General features: G+C 33.2%; 1 protein-coding gene across 1 annotated transcript; it reads left to right on the top strand.

Moving 5' to 3' along the window:
- The first annotated feature begins 1,834 nt into the window (after window positions 1–1,834).
- On the top strand, window positions 1,835–11,646 carry LOC107815299 (putative sulfate transporter 3.5). The gene is made up of 14 exons (XM_016640858.2): window positions 1,835–2,031; window positions 2,670–2,714; window positions 4,334–4,661; window positions 5,995–6,202; window positions 6,828–6,999; window positions 7,948–8,013; window positions 8,119–8,232; window positions 8,751–8,867; window positions 9,076–9,202; window positions 9,329–9,615; window positions 9,768–9,955; window positions 10,477–10,559; window positions 10,716–10,792; window positions 11,215–11,646. Exons 3-14 carry the CDS (start codon window positions 4,349–4,351, stop codon window positions 11,386–11,388), a joined length of 1,926 nt encoding a protein of 641 aa, XP_016496344.2. The 5' UTR covers window positions 1,835–2,031; window positions 2,670–2,714; window positions 4,334–4,348; the 3' UTR covers window positions 11,389–11,646.
- The last annotated feature ends 10,685 nt before the right edge of the window (window positions 11,647–22,331 follow it).

Here is a 22,331-nt window from a genome sequence, read left to right as displayed (position 1 = left end):
TTTTCGAAGTGTATTACATATTACATATTTTTAGTAACTGAGAAATTCTCGAGAGCCAGTGATGTACGGTTTGAAACTCGATAATGGGCTTGCTTTTCACGTTCTTCACTTAAATACTAAATTTTTGTTTGCAGCAAGGTTGATGTGTGTCTAATCCTCACACATTACGTGATGCGCTCTTACCAAAACTTAGTATTATTTTGATATCTCAGGATTGTATTCTACATTCAAGTCTGTGAGATGAAAGGAACCAAACAATATTTCCTTTCAATTTCATACATGAGCTCTGTTGTCATTGAAAGCTGAATTGTAACTCAGGCACAGAAAAAAGTGCTATGCCATGTTTTATTATTGTTATTTGGAGCTCATGGGATGAGATAATTTTTGGTGATTTACTGTAAAAATTTGAAAACATCAATGTTGGACCTTAGAAAGTATTGAAAAAGACGAAGTGAATCTTCTTGATTCGATGTTATTTCACTAAATTGGTGATTGAGAATTGTTTGTGTTGGTATATGGAAGCTTTGTTTCATATCTAAGATCATTTAGAGCAGATTTGGGGTGGTTGGATATGTTGAAGTAGCAACTTGAAGAATACTTTGTTAGTAGAAAAATATGTCAATTGGGTAGATTTCGATGAATAACTTAATAGATAGGTAGAGTAAATATACATCAGTTCTAGTAACCCGGTAGAAAAATCTCTGAAGAGCACAAACATATAATTTGGCAGACTTTGATGAACAATTTAACAGATAATTAGAGTAATAACAACATCAACTTACCAATACGGTAGAGAAATCCTAAAGAACAAAAGTATGACAACCAGTTATACTTCGATGAACAATTTAATCTGGTGCGAGAAGTCCTAGAAGAGTTGTGTGCGGGTTCGGGAGCTATTTTTAAATACCTCTAATTTTAGAGACATTAGGCTAATACCAGTTCATTGCGGGGCCATTCCTACCAACCACCCTTATACCATTACATTTAAAGTTTTTTTTTTATGTCAAGAGAATTCAATAATTCATGAGTATATAAAAATATTTTTTAATCCTATTTATTATACCAACATAAAAAATAATTTTCATTAAAAGGTAACAATATCGGTGGTGGAAGAAGAAGAGTAGTACCTTTTTTTCCTGTTAGTCTTAATAATTTAATAATAATTCAACTAGTGGTCTTCTTACCTAACAAAAGGGAAGAAAAAACAACAACTTTCTTCGCTTATGTTTTTCTAGTGTTGGATATTGAGACAAAATTTGAAAAATATTTCAATGGTGCCAAAGACACCCTAACTAATTTTACCATATGTTTTGTTTCTTGTCTTTCGAATAAGATATTGTATTTATGGGAAGAAATCTATGCATCTTTTCCCATTATTATAGGGCCATCTTCAATTGTTCACTCGATGTATTATCATTTTTAACCCGTGTTAGAAATAATTTATATTTGATAACCGAAAAAGTGTATAAAATTTGTATATAACATACATAATGTGTGTGTGTAAATGTATATATATATAAAAAAAATTATATATTTTTTCGGTTATTATTTTTACAGCGGCTATACAATGTTATTTTTTTTATATTTTTTTTCAAAAAACATTTGAAAAACCCAATATATCCTCCTTTTATTTTCGCCACAATTTATCATTTTAAAGTGTTAATCCTTACACTTATCCAAATTTTTAGCATCTAATCGTAATTCACTAATTACTCATTAGTGGTTAAAAATAGATAAAGCTAAAATGATTGCCACTCCATATTTGTAGCCGTTTTTACCTTATTTCCAACCAGTAATTTCTTCTTTAAATGTCGCAAATTTTCATTCCGAATCCATAGATGATTAAGTAGCAATTAATTACTTCTTCTTTCTATTATCTTTTTTAATTAGTTGCTATATAAGGGTGTCCCAACAATTGGGACATCTCTTCTATCCTTAGGTCTCAAATTTTATCCATGTTATCTTCTCTTTATTTTCATTTGATCTTCATGCTTATAAGAAATTGATTTATTCTCCAAACTATCCGGTGGGGTAAGTTTTTAATTTTTTTTTTCGGTTTCACTTTCTGCAAATGATTTGACGGGAGCCCCGGAACAACAGTAAAGTTGTCTCCATGTGATGTATAAGTCACGGGTTCGAGCCGTGTAAGATTAGCCACTGATGCTTGTGTTAGGGTTAGGCTGCTTATAAGGCGGACCCATGGTTTGAAGGTAGCAAGGATACATGAGCGGATTGCTCAATTAGTGGCCCATCAGACTTTTGATTTTAAGGATTTCAAACAAAATATATGATCGTTTTCAACATATATATATAAATTTTAACCAGGTTAATAGGGTCCGGTGGGCGGTGACCCCTCTTCTCTTATACGTAGGTCCGCCTCTGCCAACATTACACCCTTCTTTGGGGTGTGATCTTTCCTTTGATCCTGCGTGCGGGATGCTTTCGTGCTCCGGGCTGCCCTAGTTTCTGCAAAATTATTTATGATTACAAAAATATATAATGGATCTTTAGTATTTTAAATGCTTCAACCTTCTAGTGTTTTCAATATTTTTCTTTTTTCCTTCTTTCCCTATCAATTTTCCCAACAAGAGTATTATTTGGTGTAGTAGTGGAATTTAAATTTTTTAAGGAAATTCATATACAAAAATATAACCTAAGCTTTGTTCCAGGCAGGAATTTCAGCTCCATTTGCAGCTATTCAGAAAAGAATTCGGGTACGAAATAAGAATAACAAAATAACAAAGAGATTTCTGCTGACTGATATATATTATTTTCTTTTTGCATAATCCAATGAGAGTACTATTATTGCATTATATGTGGGGTGTTTGGTATGACGAAAAATATGTTCTGAAAAATGTTTTCCAAAAAAATAAGTCATTTTTTGTGTTTAGTTGTTAGAAAATATTTTCACCAAAAGGAAGAAAATGACTTTCGTCACTTTTGGACGAAAATCTTTTCTGTCACAAATTATTTCAATTCGATACTTAATTTTCGTCATACCAAACACACCCATAGAGTTGTTCCTATTTTAATGATTATATATGCTAAGTAGGATTAATTCTTGGTAATTAGTTTTAAGGTGCTATAATTTGATCATAGACAATGTTTTTTGCACATTTATATCTTTTCCTAATCTAGGAAAAAAAGACATTAAAGAACTAATATTGTTTGAAAGTTACATATGGCCTGTTAGGATTTTATTTAATACAAGAGTCTAAATATTTATATCTTTTCCTAATTTAGAAAAAATCATATTAAAGAATTATGACTCTTTAAAAGTTTCATATGGCATGTCTAGTATGAGGAGATCTTATGTCATTAATAGTTTAACCAATAAAAGTATCAATCATATTCACCTAATTTAATATAAACATATATTCCATTTAAGGAATGTTTACATTCACACCTAACTGAGTATAAAGATTCCATCACATATGATGTTACCATTCAAATATCTTTTCATTTTCTTTATAGATATAAAAATTTTACTTAGGTAATGGAAATGAATCTAGTCCCAAGATTAAAAAAAAAAATCTAGTCCCAAGATAAACACTATCAATAAGTTTTACTTTACACAAATAGTTGGCCAGATTTACTGTTTAGTACTTTTTCTAACCGATATATACTCATAGGTTATACACATTTATATATACATATATTATACATGGACGGTACATATATTATGCATTTATTGACTATTTTTATTTTAAAATGATGTGGGACTTTTGACAATTTCAATATCTTTTAGCTGACCTGATATATCAGGTTATATCAGATCACACTAAAGATAATTACACGTGGCTGTTAATAAAACGTGAGATTGTAATATAAAAATAAGGCAGGTTATCTACTGCGTCGACTTAAAATACACTAAGAGTATAAAAATTCTTTATACTATCTAACGGGGTTTTGCTCTGTTTTCAGTCGTTCTACATGTCACCTAAAAGATGACTAATGCATGCAATTACTCATAAAGACAGGAATTCATAATCTAAAAAATAAGATACATTATCGAAAAATGACATTGTATAGTAGTCTCTCTAAAAAAAATAGCCAAAAAAATATATATTTTGTATATACAAAAGATGTATATTTATACACTTTTGTGGCTACCGAATGTAAATAATTTCAGCCCTGGACTAAGGTGATCTTTGCCCTAAATTATCTGTTAAAATACCAATAAAATTTCTTTTCCATCTTATCATTATTGCATCACTTTACACTGTCAACGCATATAATTAAGTAGTTCTTTCCTATATATACATGAATTAAACTTCCCCTTTTCTAATTATTCTCCTTAAATAAGTTCTTTTCTTTCTCCTTGTTTTTGCAGAAATAGCCAGAAACAATGAGTTCTCCTAAGAAATCATTGCATGGGGTTAACTATGCACCACCACGTAGTTTTGGAACAGTTCTTAAAGCAAATTTAAAAGAAACACTTTTTCCAGATGATCCATTCCATGAATTCAAGAACGAGAAACTTTCAATCAGAATTCAAAAGGGAATTCAATATTTTGTTCCAATATTTCAATGGTTGCCTAAGTATAATTTAGGGTTATTCAAGTTTGATCTTCTTGCTGGAATTACCATTGCTAGTCTTGCAATCCCACAAGGAATAAGCTACGCGAAACTCGCCAATCTTCCTCCGATTATCGGACTCTGTAAGTTATATCGCATTAATTTATATGCACTCACAATACAATCACACTTCTCTATAATACCCCTGTTTGTTCCGGATATTTTTGAATGTTATAGCGAATTTGTTGTTATAGAAAACGGTCAAACATATCTATAACAACCTTGTTTGTTCCGGATATTTTTGGATGTTATAGCGAATTGTTGTTATAGAAAACATATATATTATAATAAAACATGAGATTTGGTTCCGGAAAAATTTGACTTTTATAGAGAAGTATTGTTATATAAGGATGCTGTAAGTTTATTCTATCCATGAAATTTAATCTGCTATAGAATATTGCTTGCAATTCCCTTCCCTTCTCTTCTCGTCTTTCCCATCTTCTTGTGCCAAGGCTCTTTCAGAAATAGTCTCTCTACTCCTTCGGGTAGGGGTAAGGTCTGCATATACACTACCCTTCCGAGACCTCACTTGTGAGATTTTACTGGGTCGTTGTAAAATATTGCTTGCATTGTTATTTCGGATCAGGGCAGATGCAGCTTGAAAGCATCAGATTCATTAGTATTTTTGATGCGTAGTATAAATTTATGAGTAAAAATTCACTATAATTGCAAGAAATAGTATATATGAACTCATAACTTAAAAAATATAACAGATTTGAAGCTATACAATTTAAATCCTGAGTTCGGCTCTGTTCGGGATGCTAATTTAACTTTTTATGAGTAGTTATCTGCAATTATCTTTCGTTGTATTTCAACCTAAATACTAGTTTAGGAGACTTACAGATTTCTCCTTGCGAAAACATTATCCGTCGGTAGAAATTATCACACAGCGGAAAATCCCTTGGTTTCCAAGGCCTAGATATCCTATCATCTACAAGATGTAGAGAATTATCGACAAAAATTTAATCCGATCGTGTCAAAAATTTCTCCCGCCTTCATTTCTTGTAACCAATAGGTCACGAGTTTGAGTCGTGAAATCAGCCACTAATATTTGCGTCAGGGTATAAGGCTGCCATCGCCCGTGACCCCTAGATGCCGAAGGCGTCCTTGGGGCGATCTCGTAGTTCCTACAGGGTGGAGTCCCCTATCATCAGGTCACCAACTTCCTTGACCTTCCGGCACTGGGCAGGTGTCAAGCCCCATACATGGTCTTACGACTTTGCGAAGACCTGTGTTTTTGGTAAACAGTCGCTTGGGTCTGGTCATTGCGCCTACAACATACTCCCTTGGGATGCGGCCCTTCCTCGAATTTTGTGTGAATATGAGATACTTTGTGCACCGGGCTGTCTTTTTTCTTTTCAATGATATAACCTTAATTTTTGAATTCATTGGTTAATATTATGAATTTGTCTGCAGATTCAAGCTTTGTTCCTCCTCTTATTTATGCTGTTTTTGGAAGTTCAAAACATCTTGCTGTTGGGACAGTGGCAACTTGCTCATTACTTATTGCTGAATCCATTCAAGAAAAAGTTAAACCTCAGGAAAATATGCAATTGTACCTCAGTTTGTTCTACACAGCCACCTTTGTCTCTGGTTTGGTGCAAACAGCCTTGGGTGTGCTAAGGTATAAACTTCGATATATACTACTGATAGTGTAAAAGAATTTTAACATTATAGTATTATTTAAACGATACGTATAAGTAATTATTCATAAAAAGTGAGATTAGTAAATTGAAAAATAGTGCGAGCAGAGCCTATTACAGCAAGTTAAATTACAAGAGTAGTGTGGTCCGGCTCTTCCCCGGACCCCGCTCATAACAGGATTTTAGTGCATTAGTGTAAGAACTAAAGGGAGATTTGTGCTTTTAGTCCTTGAAGTATCTAGAAATTATAATTCTGTTCCTTGTGATATTTGATTAAGCACATTTAATCATGAATCATTGACTACGTGCACTTTTGATCCTTTTCTTGTGAACCCTTACAAAAATATAATGAATTTTTGACTGTAAAAGAAATTAATACCCTTGTATTATGTTAAATTTGTATTGTCACTCCATATTTAAGGGAATTATCAATAACCGAGAAATCAAAAGTACAATTATTTATAACGCCTGTGTATATAAGGTAAACCATTGGAGTTGAAAATGATATTATGTCCAACAATTAACAGTCGGTAAAAATTTACCTCTGCATCGGATGTTTACATCAACCCGTTAACAGTCTAGTAATTATTATATTGTCATTTACAGGCTTGGATTTTTGGTGGATTTTCTATCACATTCAACAATTACTGGATTTATGGGAGGGACAGCAGTAATTATCTGCTTACAGCAACTGAAGGGCATCCTTGGCTTGAAACATTTCACTAGCCATACTGATGTTGTTCATGTTTTACGTTCTGTCTTTGAAAACAGAAAAGAGGTAATTAGTCAATTTTAATTATATATACGGTCAAACTTCTCTATAATCGCCTTGTTTGTTTTGATATTTTTTGGCTGCTATATTAAAGTTTTGTTATAGTGAACATATATTATAACATAATGTTAAAATCGGTTCCGAAAAAACTTGACTTTTATAGTGAATAGTTGTTATATAAGGATGGTGTTATAGAAGGTCTGATTGTATGCACACACTGATATTATAATTATTTTTTACACTACAAATCTCTCTATAGCAGCCGTCCTTTATAACATTATTTCACTAAAATAGCCAAGTTTATTTTGGAACCGATTTTCATGTTGTCTTATACAGGGGCGGATGTAGCATATACTCAGCCGGTTCAATTGAACCCATAACTTTTGACGTGTAGTAAAATTTTTTATGTAAAAATTCATTAAAATTGCAAAAATAGTAGATATGAACCCATAATTTTAAAAATATAATGGGTTCAATGCTAAAAATTTAAAAAGTTGAACCCATAGGATTTAAATCCTGGATCCGCCTCTGGTCTTATATTACATATTCTCTATAATAACATTTCGCTATAGCAGCCAAAAGTATCAGAACAAACGACGCTAATAGAGAAGTTTGACTATATCACCGTAATTTAAAATGTGATAGCAAATTAGCTAAATATTACTATTATTTTATCAGGTTACCAATTAATATTTATATCGTTATTGCATAAAACTTAAACTCATAAAAAATCAATATATTGCCAAAGGAAAAGCATAAAAGAGAGTTAAAGGCAAAAATAGAAAAAAGTGCATTTCATTTAAAAAAGATGTAATTAGTTTTGTCCAAATTGCATAGACAGTATATTGAGAAATTATAATTATTTACTACCTATTGAATTATTTAATAGTAGTAATTTTTTGCTTTAATACTAACTGATATCCTTTTTTTCTATTTTTATTTGCATTAAAACAGTGGACATGGCAGTGTGCAGTTGTTGGTGTAATCTTCCTTGTCTTCCTACAATTATCTAGATATGTGGTGAGTTTTTAATATTGAAGTTGTTTTAATTTATATACACTGACAATATAGAAATATTGCGTATCATTAATTAAATCTGAGAAAAATAATTGTGGAATTTTGCAGAGAAAGAAGAAACCAAATCTTTTTTGGGTTTCAGCCATTGCTCCAATTATTGTTGTCATACTTGGCTGCCTTTTTGCTTATTTATTCCATGCTGAGAAACATGGCATTGCCATTGTGAGTTAAACTCTCCTTTTGTTTTAGTCTTCTTTTCTTTCAAAATAATGAATAAATAAATATGTTTGTTTCGTTTTATGTGAAAGTGTTTGACTAGATACATACTTGAAAAAAAAATTAGCGGAACTTGTGGTTTTAAATATATATACCATGATATTTCTGTGACTATAAAATCATGTCATTAAGAGCTATGTTGCTCGGATTCTCCAAAAATATCGCCAGGTGCATGTCAGATCCTTCAAAAATAGTATATTTTTGGAAGATCTGACACGGGTATGTCATCATTTTGGAGAATCAGCGCAACATAAATTAAGAGTAAAATGAGAATTTTAAAGTTAAATTGTCTCTAATATTATAAGAAGGTACCTTTTTTTAATAAATCAAAAATAAAATATGTCACATAAAATGAAACAGAGGGAGTACAAAGAAATGCAAAAAAAAAAAAATTCTAATATATACTAAATTATTTTTCCATTTATTCTCTCATATTTGGAGCAATTTTTTTTACCTCAATGCAGGTTGGTGAATTGAGTAAAGGAATAAATCCATCATCCATTCATCTTCTAACTTTTAACCCGGATTATGTATATGTAGCTGTAAAAGCTGGAATTATCACAGCAATTATTTCTTTAGCTGTAAGTACATTCCTTCCATATATTTTTTCAGTCTTTTCGATCTTGGTGTCGTAGAAGCAAGTCAGAGAGATTGACTAAATAGTAGTACTATCTGATTTAATTCGTTCTCAATAATCACAAGATAACCATCTTGAACTAGAACAAAAAAATTAAAAATTAAATTTTGAAAAATATGTGGGTTAACTTTTTCCAATGGAATATTTTATAGGAAGGAATAGCTATTGGAAGGAGTTTCTCCATTATGAATAATGAACAAATTGATGGCAACAAGGAGATGGTAGCAATTGGCCTTATGAATATTGCTGGCTCTTTCACTTCTTGCTACTTGACTACGGGTAATTTAGTTGTAAGACTGAAATAAGTCGATTGTTGTCATTCTGAATGTCATTCTGAAAATTAGGGTTTAGAAGTCTTTCGTCTAGGAGATATAGCTTCTCAGCGTATCTACTAATTATTTTCAGGGCCATTTTCAAAAACTGCGGTGAACCACAACGCGGGATGCAAGACTCAAATGTCAAATGTAGTCATGTCACTCTGCATGTTGCTAACCCTACTATTTCTGGCTCCGCTCTTTGGCTACACACCACTCGTTGCTCTCTCTGCTATTATCATGTCTGCAATGCTTGGCCTAATTGATTATGAGAAGTTCTATCACCTCTACAAGACAGACAAATTTGATTTCTTGATTTGTATGGTTGCCTTTTTGGGTGTTGCCTTTATAAGCATGGACATGGGACTCATGATGTCGGTACGAGCCAAACGTCTTTCTTTATTTCTTAAATTAAATTCTGTAGCCAGTCAAATACTGTCATATAAAATTAAACAGAGCGGATGCAATATCACATAGATCAATGTTTGATTATTTTTTTTTTTAACTTTTTTTTTGTGTGTGTAATTTAGGTTGGACTTGCCTTGGTTAGAGCACTTCTATATGTAGCAAGGCCACCAACTTGCAAGCTTGGAAACATAACAGAAACTGTGTTTAGAGACATAGAACAATATCCTGGTGTAGATGGAATTCAAGGAATTCTGATTTTGAAGCTTGGTTCTCCAATATACTTCCCAAATAGCAACTATGTCAGAGAAAGGTAAGAAATTGCTCTTAATTTCTTTCTTTTATATGTCCCGCTATCGGCTGGTGCACTAGGCTCCCGTTATACGAGGGGTTCGTGCAAAGACCAAACAATATTCGGTCCATGTACACAGCCTTATTGTGAGGGGCGAAGCCACATTTTGTTTAGTGTGGTCAAGTGATCACCCTTTGTCAGAAAATTACACTGTGTCAGAAAATATCTTTAAAGGTACATAATATATGTTGAACGCCCTTTGTCGAGAATTTTTTTTATTTCTTTCAAGTTTGAACACTCTTGAGGAAATTTCTGGTTTCGCAACTGCTTATTGAGCCTTTCTACAAGAGGCTATTTCCACGGCTTGAATGCGTGACTGTACTTGCCACGTGGCGGCAACTTTTATTGCGGCGCCAAGACTCCCTCTGAATTTCTTTATTTTTATTATTATTTATAAAACAGGACCAAAATGCTGCTTCTTTAATTTCCTTAAAAAAAATCTTCTAATAATTAGATCTTATTTTGATGATTAAATTGAGCAGGATTCTAAGATGGGTCAGAGATGAGCAATCTCTTGAAAACTCTAAAAGAAATGAAGTTGAATTCTTGCTACTAGATTTTGGAGGTATGAATACTTATCATTACCTAACAATATATATATATATATATATATATATATATATATATATATATATATATATGTGTGTGTGTGTGTATGTATGTGTATATTTCTTAAAAAAGAATTATATGCTTCTAATTTTACTAAATAAATGAAATGTAGGTGTTACATCAATTGACATAACGGGTGTTGAAACTTTATTTGAAATTCGTAAATCCCTAGGCGCAAAAGGGATCAAGGTAAAACTTTACTTCCTTATTCAATTACACTTACATAGATTAATTAGGGCACAAATAGTCGTTCTATGGATGTTATTTAGAGATTAACCAATACTCATTTTGTCCTGAAATTTTAAATCAAAATCTTAACTTCAGGACAACTCGGGATATTTTTATCCTGGAAAATTGAACTTAGAAATTAAGATTCAAGACGCACTGTTAATTCTTAAATAGCAGCCCTTTAAAGTGGCTACCTGATGTCATTTCTACAGATTAATTTCACGACTGGTCACTGAACTTATTGACTATAATAATTTTGTGAGTTTACATTTATAGCAAAATAAAGTTCAGTGGTCATACGTGAAATTAATCGGTATTTACACAGGAATTTCACGAGTTTCTTATTATTATTATTATTATTATTGCAATTTCTTTTTATGTAGATAATATTGGTTAATCCAAGATTGGGAGTTATGGAAAAGTTGATAGTGACAAGATTCATAGATGTGATTGGAAAGGAATCAGTGTTCTTAACTATTGAAGATGCAATTGAAACATGCAGATTTTCACTAAAATGTTCAAGCCAATCCAAAAGAGAAGATGTGGAAATTGCTTAGCCTACATTTTTTGGTTGTGGTAGGCTAGAGTTTTGAAATAACACAACCAAATTTTATTTTTATTTTTAACTGTAAATATGCACCAAGAAAAGAAAAAGAAATAAAGAAAAAATAAGTATAGTTAATTCTACCATAGGGAATTGTAGTCCTTTTTTTTCCTTCAAATTTTATCAACCTTTTATCCATTTGCTTTTAGGGTTGTTAGAAATTTTGGATATTTGAGTTTGAATAATTTCATTGTTACAATTACTTTAAGAATTTTGATGTGTGTATAGAGAGTGCTAAATTTTGATGCAAATCTATGTAGTTATCAGATGTTTATGCTTTATTGCTATTACCTAGTCTTTGTTTTTTCACTCGATATTTGATGCTCGTTTCCATACCTGACTAATTAGGATTCACATCGAAAAATTTCAGTTCGAGGGGATAAGCGCTCTTTACCAAATATGACTCGACGCATCTAATTAATTCTTTTGAATTGTTGAATTCTAAATTAATAAATTGTATATCTTAAATGAACTTTTAAGAAAGTATTCCATATTAATTAGGAAGAGCTATCTTTTCTTTTTATAAGGAATTGTCCTTCTAGTGAGCTTGTAAGGAGTTAAAAAAGGAATTGGACTCGCCCGCACAAGAGTTGGGCCCAAAAGCAAAATGGGTCGATGCCCCTAGCAAGCGAACAAAAAGGTCGAAGTGCAGTAATAGCCACTTTCAAACCCACTCTTTGAAATATATTCACAATTTGTAATGTATTTAAAGATTAGCCAATTCATCCAAACTTCAGGACTAAGTATCGTGAATTTGAAAATTTGGGATTAGTATCCTGAATTTTTGAACTGCTAATTTGAAATTCAAGACTGCGTGTCCTGAATATTTAAACTAGTAATTTAAAATTCAGGACATAAGATTCGAACTTCTTGACAAAATTTTCGAACTTTAGGACACGATGTCCTGAAGTATGAACTTTGAGGTTTAAACTCTACGACGTCGTGTCCTGAAATTTGAGCAATTGACTAATTTTTAAATATATTATAAACTGTGGATATATTTTAAACAACCTGTTTAAAAGTGGCTAACTGGTGTCCTTTCCACGAACAAAAACTAGTAGCCCAACAAACTTATGTTACTATTACAAGACATAATCCAATCAAAGAGGAAGGGCCTTATGTTATTAAAATGCTTTGTAACTAATATTTTTTGGTAAAAAGTTGCTTATTTGTATGAACTCTTGCATTAACTTCCTGTAGTTCAAAAACTTTAATGTAAATGCAGATCGTCTTCTTGACTTCAACGACTTTATTGAAGTGATGAAAAACACTAAACATAGAACATATTCATGCCTAGGTGTTTTTTTAGAAAGAGTAATTCGGTGTGCTAAACTTCCGCTATGCGCGGGATTCGAGGAAGGGCCGGACCATAAGAGTCTATTGTACGCAGTTTTACCTTGTATTTCTGCAAGAGGCTATTTTTACGACTCGAACTCATGACCTCCTGGTCATATGACAACAACTTTACCAGTTACGCCTAGTTATTTTTAATGAACCATAAATCAAGCTCAAAGGTGTTTTTAATGATCCAATAAATCAAGTTCAAAATTTTCCACAATATAAGATGAATGTGGTATGCTTCACATAGTTTAATACTTCCTTCCAACTTTGTTGGATTTCATTAAAAGAATATCATTTTTGTGTATTCTTAGGAAGAAAAGTAGTTGCATAGTTTCCTTACCAAATAAAGCTTGTCATATCATCATTTAATTTCCTTGATATTTTGATATCACTATCAACTATTCCTAAATTCTAAAGCGTTTGGACATAGATTTGATTAAAACTTGAAAAAATAATTTTTGAAGTTGTGTTGAAAAATAATTTTTGATAGTTAAAGTGATGTTTGGACATGTATTTTATTTTTAAAAAAGTTAAAGTTTTGTGAGTGGAAGAAAAACTTTCACCCAAAAACTGCCTTAAATCAATTTTTAAAAATTTGAAAATATGAATTTTTCCCCCAAAACATGATCATATTTCATAAACAAATAATATTTTTAAAAATATTTTAAAAAGTAAAGACAAAATCTATAGCCAAACGGGAGGTAAGTAACTTTTGGCTATGCTAGCAACAAATTCCAGTTGTTGCAGAACAGTACTTGGTAGGTAGAATTTTAATTTGTGAATTTGGTATATTTCTTTGGTTGTACAAAAAAATTCAATTCCCTCAATGACTGGCTTTTATTGTTCTGTTGCAAGGAAAAAACGAAGTCTTTATCTAAAGAAATGCGTCGAAAAAAAGCAGATGTACAGAATCTTTCGACGAAACAGTGTTTTCTCAACAAAGTGTCCTCTCATTTTGTTGAGCAGCCAGTGATGTTAACATTTAAAAAATAATAAATATATTAATATTTTCAGTTTGCTTATTATCTATATATATATATATATATATATTGTGAGCACGTGATATTTGTCTTATGTAAAATACTCCTACAAATTAAAGAAGTAAATTTTCAATTATTTGCAATTTTGTAGAATTTTGTGTTAATTGCTTGCATTTTTGTGCACGTTTAATTTTTATTAAAATTATGGAAAAACGTCAAAAATATACCATGCATTGCATTCAGGTTTTGTTTTTATATTTTTAGGATTAATTAGTTAATAATTTATTTTATTAAAAAAATAAAAATCACAAAAATGGCTCATTTTACATTTTTAGATTACTGATTTTTCTTTTTTTAATTTAGGATCAAGTAATTCTATAATTTTTGTAATTAGATAATTAGTTTAGTTTACAATTTATATTAATTTAGGATTTTTAATAATTAAAAAAAAGTAAAAGAAAAGAGATAAAAAAGAAAAAAGGGAGTTTGAGAATAAAGGGCTCCTGGGCCAAAATTGCTGAAGCCCAAACCATTTTCACCCCAAACCCGCCCCAAATCCGAGCCCAAGAACCAAATACCCGGTCCAGGTCTTCCTCCACCACTAAACGACCCCGTTTTACCCCTGTCTTATCACAACCGTTGGATTCTTTTGATCCAATGGTTCGGAACTAGGAAATCACTTAGTATATAGCTGTCTGAAAACCCCCCCTCATTCGAACCCCAACCCTAACCCTCATCTCTCTCAAACGAACCCTAGAGACGACCCCCATAACCCATCTCTCTAACCACCGCCCTAAGCCGTCGCCGGAAATCGCCTACGGCGGCGGCGACACCCCAAACACCCCCAAATTAACACCATATAACCTCTTTCCCCTTTCTGTTCCAGATCTACAAGCCTTTTCTCCAAAATCCCCACCCAAATCATCGAATCTTAGATCCAAAGTCAGGTTCTAAACCCTAATCCCTTCAAATCGGTCCAAAATTTCAACAGGCTACCCCTGTACCCTCCTCTCCTTAAATACCTCACTGATTTTTCCAAATAACCCCGCAAAACTCTGGAATTACAAATCTAAGAAAGGGGTTTTCTGTTTTTGTCGAGTCTGAGTTCCGTGCTTTTTCTTTTTCAAAGGTTTGACTTTCAGAAGTCTTTTCTTTCAAGGAGATCCAGTCAAAGCCATGCAAGACCGGATCCCTTGAAGGAAAAGACCTCTGTTGGTCAACCGGGATGAAACAGACCTAAAAAGAACTATTGACTCTTCTTGGCAAGGTATCATTCACCTTTCCACCTTCTTTATCTCTTCTTCAAGTTTTAGACTATGTTCTTTTTTATTTTTGTTTTCTTTCATTTTTTGTTAATTTGTTCATTCTTCATCTGTTTAAAAAAAATCTTGCTTGTTTCAGTCTTTAGACTTGTTTAATCAGTAGTTTTAGGGTTCATTAGCTAAGCATATTTACCTAAATTACTAATTGATCAGTTTGTTATTTTAGGGTTTGTCGATATTGGTTTAGTTTGGATAATTTCGGATCAGTAGGTTAGTTTCCTTGCATTGATCATGTTGTACTGATGTAATAATATTGATAGGATGGTTTAGTCCTTAGAGAATGGCTCATTATTCTGGATTCATGCTAGTATTAGGTTCAAATGTGTATGTGTTGTGTCATCTCTGATTTCAGTTCAATGATAAAGGAATTTAAGTTTAATTAAAGGCTTAATTGAATTAGAATTTGGCTCCATTTGATCTTCCTTGTTTTAATTCAGATTTTTATTTTTGTTTGCCTTAGTCTGTAAATCATTAGAATTTCTAGGGGTTTAATTGCACAACTAGAAACTTAGGGTTTAAGTGGGGAAATAAAACAAGGACTTTCAGATAATTTTCACATTAGGAAGGCTCTAGAATAGGGGCAGCTGGTCTCGTTTGGTTTGCACAAAATGCATAAGCCAATGAGGGACAACCAGTTGTCCCAATTCTGTTAGAAAAATGCTTTTTCAAGCTGAAGGGAATATTTCCTAATTGGTTATTCAACACATGGCTTTGGAGGCTTATAAGTAGTACCCTTCTTTCATACAAAAATCAGAGACTAAGATAGATTTTTATTCCCTGAAAATTATCAAAAGGTTCTCTACACTCTTATTATCAAAGTTGGCTCAAATTGCCTCTAATCTTTCTTTTAGAACTTTAAAGTCTTTTCATGAGGATTTCTAGTTTTCTCCAAGCTGAAAATAGTTGATCACAGAAGCTGCTTGGTTCTGTTTGTTGTTTACTGCTGCTGGTCCTTCTTTATTGATTCACTTTAGCTGATTTTGAGATTTTCTTTCCCTTTTGTTGTATCCAGATACTATCACAACTGCAAAAATATGGCTATAATATGCTGATTGGAAAGTGAAACTCCAGATCCGTTGTTGTTCAATGACTTTTTCCTTGTTTTTCTTTTACTCGTAGTTTTCTGTTCATTTTTGAAATGTTTGGCTTAAATTTGATGTTCACCTCTAGGCAGTTAGTCATGGCGTTTGAATGTTGAAAGTTAGAGTTAATTTTAGTTGTTGTTTTTTGCATTTTGGCTAGGTAGCTTCAGTTATACCTTAATTGTAATACGTGGGACTGTATTAAATTGTTGTCTGTGAGTTGCCATATGAGTTCAGGTGATTGAACACCTTCAGCATGCTCGCCATTAATTCTGTAAATATGAATGCATGTTTATAGTTGGGATTAGTCATGAATGAATCCATGTTAGTAAGCCATATGTGTTGAAATCATGTTTACGTTTGGTTAAAGTTAGGAATATTATTATCTTATGACAGTGATAAAGAATGAATTATGTGCAGGCTGCTATGATTCTAAGTGTTGTATCATTAATATAGTAACATGATTTGGTCTCAGGATATGCTTTTTAATCTAGTTAAAATTTACAAGTGATTTGGGTTGTAATAGGGTAAGAGGACTGTTGAGTTTCGAATAATGCCTGATATGGGCTCAAATCGAGACAGCCCAGTCACGTTTCAAGCTAGGGCACTTCAGCCTTAGCTTCATTGTTTCGTTTTTTCTTTATTTTTGGTTTAAATGCATTGTTTGATCTTAGGATGTTCATGTAACGAAGTTCACTTCAAATAATAAAAATAAGTCGTACAATAGGGCTTTGTCTTTAAGAACTGGGCTTTGTAGTTGGCCCAGTTGAACCCCGATGCCTGCTATTGACTCATCTTCAATTCTGGGCCTCACCTCGAGCCCAGTTTCCCTCTTAGGACTTATGGGAGTTTCTGGGCTTATTGCAAGCCTGGAACCTACCCCAAATAGTTAACTATTTAAGTATATTACCCCATGTAGGCTTGTTTTGAGTAGCTCTAGATTGAATTTTAATTTAGATGAAAATCCAAACATCTTTAGATGGCTATAGTTAAGTATGATTTCTTAAAAAAATGGATTGAGGTGTGACATCCATAATTAGACCACTCATGGCCCTCACAAATATTATGACTTGGTTACTAAAAATGAATTTCATAGTTTGCTTTAGGTGCGTTAATTAAATATTTATCATGACTACGGGTACGGTTCCCGTGATGTAGTTGTGATTTGTAATTGCTAAAATTCGGGTGTACATTTCATGTGACCCGGCTCCAATTCTCAATAAGGTTAAATAAAATGTGTCATGAATCGCAGGTGCATTTCATGTAGCGTGGCTTACGATGTGCTTTAAATAACCTTGAATTTTTCCTAAAATATTAAAAGCGGTTAGAAAGTTAATAATGCACGTAGATTTAAAATATGTAATTAATTAGATAATTAGGCCAATATAATAGTTGAGCGACCGTGCTAGAACCACGAAACTCGGAAATGCCTAACACCTTCTTCCGGGTTAATAGAATTCCTTACCCGGATTTTTGTATTTCGCGGACCATAAATAGAGTCTTTTCCTTAATTCGGAATTTTAAACCGGTGACTTGGAACACCATATAATTATCCCAAGTGGCGACCCTGAACTTAAAAAAAATAATCCCATTTCGATTGTCACTTAAATTGGAAAAAACTCCCTTATATCCCTTTCGGGGGTAGAAAAAGGAGGTGTGACAGCTCTGGTTAAGGCTGTGCATGGATTGGATCGGATCGGATTTAGCATATTTCGGATTCGAATTTCGGATTTCGGATTCTGAAAAGGGAAATCCGAATCCGATCTGAATTAACATTGGATCGGATCGGATTTTAAACTTTGGATCGGATAATTTTTCGGATTGTCGAATCGGATTGTCACTTATTGGAGTACTTGTTCGAAGTACATAAACAAATGTTGGGAATTACTTTCCAAATACAAATTGAGCAATCACTTTCCAAATACTTGTTCGAACTTAACATTGTTAACAATGTTCAATTTACACAACTAACTGAACTGAGTACTCATAAAAATTAATAATGCAACTGAGTTGAATTTACACAACTGGGTAACAATGTTCGAACTATTTAACAATGCAAACAAAACATAATTTATATCCATTCATCTCCAGTTCTCCACACAACTGTTACTGGACAGTAAACACCATTCATCTCCAAACAAAACCACAATCTGAAATTTACATAATGCAACAATTGTCTTTCAAAGTTTCAAACCAAACCAAACTGATGACCCCAAACAAAACACAATCAATTCTCTTTCAAACCATATTGTCATAGCAAAATAAAACAAACCAAACTACTAAAGTCCCAATAGTTCTTTAACATATTACACAAAACAAAAGAGTTCCAAGTTCCAACTTTTGGGCAGCCACAATAGTCAACACAAACCAGCAACCAGGCCAAATGTAGCTCTCAATCTCAGACTCTCAGTAGGACTGTGAGACAAGTTAAAAATCTGCAATTTCAAACAATTCAAAGAGCATTTTCAGAGAAAGAAAAAGACAGCTTAAAGCTTCAAGCTATCTAGAATTCCAAATTCCAGAAACATACAACAAAACAAGGAGCAAGTGTATAATAAAATACCTGAGCTTGTACAACAAATGGAAAATCACTATATGTCGACAATGCAAGGCTCTCTTCCCGTATTCATAAATTCTGTATAATAAAATAGTAACACAAGAAATTAGTTTAGAAGTAATCTAAATAAACATACAAATAAAGTATATATTAAACACAAGTAATAAGATAGGCTTACCAGCTTCAAGTTGTTCAAGATTATCTAAATCTTCTTCAATTTTAACCGAAGTTGTTGATTCATTATGAAGCCAATCTTGGACACACACAAGAGCTTGAACCAATCTAGGAGTCAATGAACTCCTAAATGGATTAAGTATGCATCCGCCGGTGCTAAAGGCTGATTCTGAGGCAACACTAGAAATCGGAATGGCTAGCACATCACGTGCCATCTCAACAAGAGTGGGAAATCTAGGTGAGTTCAACTTCCACCACCCCAGAATGTTAAATTTTTCATGGTCTTCCTCAACATCTTCACCCAAATATTTATCTAACTCCGTTTTAGAATCAACTCCGCCACATTTCTTATGCTTCTTTAAATCTAGCATGAATTTTGAGAGCAATGATGAAGAATATGGACCAGAACATGGAGAAGATGGAGAAGACGGACATGAACCAGAACCACCATTTTTCATTGCATACACATTAAACAAAGTATCCATGTATGTTTTCACATCCTCTTGTATTTTCAAACCTACTGTTTCTCCAAACATAGCACCAAGTGCAAATGAAAGAGTATTAAACTTATGGTGTGGATCAAGCACACATGAGATTAAAATCATTTTGTTCATCTTATGTGGATCCCCCCAATACTTGTCAAATTTCTCTTTCATATTCTTTGCCATTTCTCTCAAGAAAGCATCTTCATTTTGCATCAATTCTTTCAAAGAAGAATCAACAACACATATTTCAAGAAAGTGCACATTAGACGTAATATAAAGTGTACCTGATACTTTCAAGGTGAGTTCATAAAAAATTTCCAGAAACTTCACAATACGTCTTACACTATCCCAATCACTACTTAAAAGTGGACCTGCAGGTTGTCCATCCTCACAAATGCAGTTAGAAATACATGACATCAAACCATAATCAATATCACAATACTTTGTAAAGGCTTCCTCATAAACTGTAGCAACCTTCAACATCAAATATGTGGAGTTCCACCTAGTAGGAACATCCAAGCACAATGATTTTTTAGAAGTTATCCTATCAAGATCACAACATTCTTTAAACTTTTTCCATCTTGCGGGAGATTGTCTTATGTACCTAACAACTTGTTTTATTCGTTCAACATACACACTCACATCTCTCAACCCATCTTGAACAACTAGATTGATGATGTGAGCCATACATCTAACATGAACATGCTTACCTTCCATCAAGTTAGTGTTCCATCTAGTAAATTGTTTGGATAATTCTTTAACCATGACATCGTTAGAACTTGCATTATCAACTGTCACAGTAAATACTTTATCCACTCCCCATTCAAGTAAACACTTTGCAATACCACTAGCTAAATCTTGACCTTTATGACTAGTAATTGGACAAAAATTCAATATCCTTTTATGTAATTTCCAATTATTGTCAATGTAATGGGCTGTAACACACATATAATTAATTCTTTGAATTGAAGTCCATGTATCAGTAGTAATACATATTCTCTGTTTTGATTCTTTAAGAATAGACTTCAAAGCAAGTCTCTCTTCATGGTACATCTCAAGACAATCCCTAGACATAGTAGTACGAGATGGAATATGGAATAAAGGTTGAAGACTTCTCACAAAGTCTCTAAATCCATATTTTTCTAACATAAATAAAGGGAAGTTCATCTTTAATAATCATACGAGCTAAAGCCCTCCTACATGCCTCTTGATCAAATTTTCAAGGGATAACTGAAACATCACCTGTTAGACCTTGCAGTTGAAAATCTAATGTTGTCTGGCTACCTTCTGCCTTGTAGGGATTGGTCGGACATTTGGGAATATGCAATAACAAATTGCTTGTGCCGCTATTCTTGGTATCAACTACATATTCTTCTAAACAAAACTTGCATCTCGCTTTTTTCACACCCTCGGCATCAGTGAACTTGTTGAAGTAGCGCCAAGCTATTGATCTTTCTTTAACCATTTTTCTTTTCTTCGAACCAGGTTCAGATTCACTGTTGTTGGTTGTTGAATCTGAATTAGTTGAAGCATTACTTTCACCAACTTTTTCAACAATTTGAAGTTCATTCACTGTCTCTGTCTCGTTTTTCATCTACCAAAACAAACAAAAAAACCAAAATAAAATTAGAAATAGAAGAATAGAAAATGAAAGAGAGATAAAAAACAGAACATAAAGACAAAATCGATACATACATACAAAAATTGAAAAACAGTATGAAAATTCAAAATAAAGATGTTGTAATATCTCTTTAACACACACACACACACACAAAAGACACAAAAAACACACATTATTTGATTTCTGCCGTGAAACAAAAGGTGGAAAACATCACATTTGAGCTCTAAGAGAGAGGGGGAAAAGCAAAAATGAACCAATAATAACTAATAGTTAGAGAGAATGCCAGGATTACCATCTATTAGGGTTTTGCGTCGTTTGCTCTTGATTGGAAATTGAATGTGAAAACTTGAGAGTTGAGACTTCGAGATTAGTTTTCTACTTCGAGTGAACTTGGAGTTCACTGGCTTGAGACTTCGAGAGGACTGAGATAAAGAGTGAAGACGAAAGGCGGAAGCTTGGTCGGACTGAGATGAAGAGTGAAGACTTTGAGTTCGAGAAGACTGAGTCACTGAGCTGTGAAGACTGAAGAGAGGCAGAAAAGAGGACTGAACATCGATATAACCTAGGGTCTGTCTGATAAATGAATAAGTATACCTAACCCTAAAATTTTAGGGTAGTATTTATATATAGGCCCATATAATTTCGGATTTCGGATCGGATCGGATTAAAATCATGCCAATCCGAATCCAATCCGAAAATCCAAAATTTTATGAAACATAATCTGTATCCAATCTGAAAATCCGAAATCCGAAAATCCGAAATAGAGCAGGTCGGATCGGATTTCGGATATCCGATCCAAATGCACAGCCCTAGCTCTGGTGACTCTGCTGGTGACAAGAACCCAAAACTTCTGGTTCAGGGTTTAGAATTCGAGCTTAGAATAACTATTATGTTGGCTTTTATTTATTATCTGATTTTTATATGTTTGAGCCTAATATGCTAATTGCCGTTTTTTACCGCTTTGATATTGTTTGGACTGTATGTAAATTGTTACGAAACCCTCTTCTCTCTAAGTCTTCTAAATCATCTGGGAAGGGTGTACTTCGTGTGACTTCTTTTTGTTAGATTCATATCCCAATTTTAGAATGAGGTTCGGACAAGTTGCAAAGCCGGTGAAGCTTCTGTATTCCCGGTATGTTGCCCCCCCCCCCGGCTCGAGCTCTCCACACGGGTAAGCCTGGTCTAGAACAATATACCCAGGTTTTAAACATAGTCTTATGCTAGATCCTTAGTAGGAACGCTTGTTTGCATCACGTGTATTTGACTTTGGGGACTCAACACAGGGGTTGGGTCCGTCTAGGACAGGTGTACCCGAAATCAAAAGACCATCCTGA

The sequence above is a fragment of the Nicotiana tabacum genome, chromosome 8 (assembly GCF_000715075.1).
Source record: "Nicotiana tabacum cultivar K326 chromosome 8, ASM71507v2, whole genome shotgun sequence".
NCBI classification, from domain to species: Eukaryota; Viridiplantae; Streptophyta; class Magnoliopsida; order Solanales; family Solanaceae; genus Nicotiana; species Nicotiana tabacum.
Note: the sequence above shows the minus strand (reverse complement) of the source record. Positions and strands in the feature narration are given on the sequence as shown.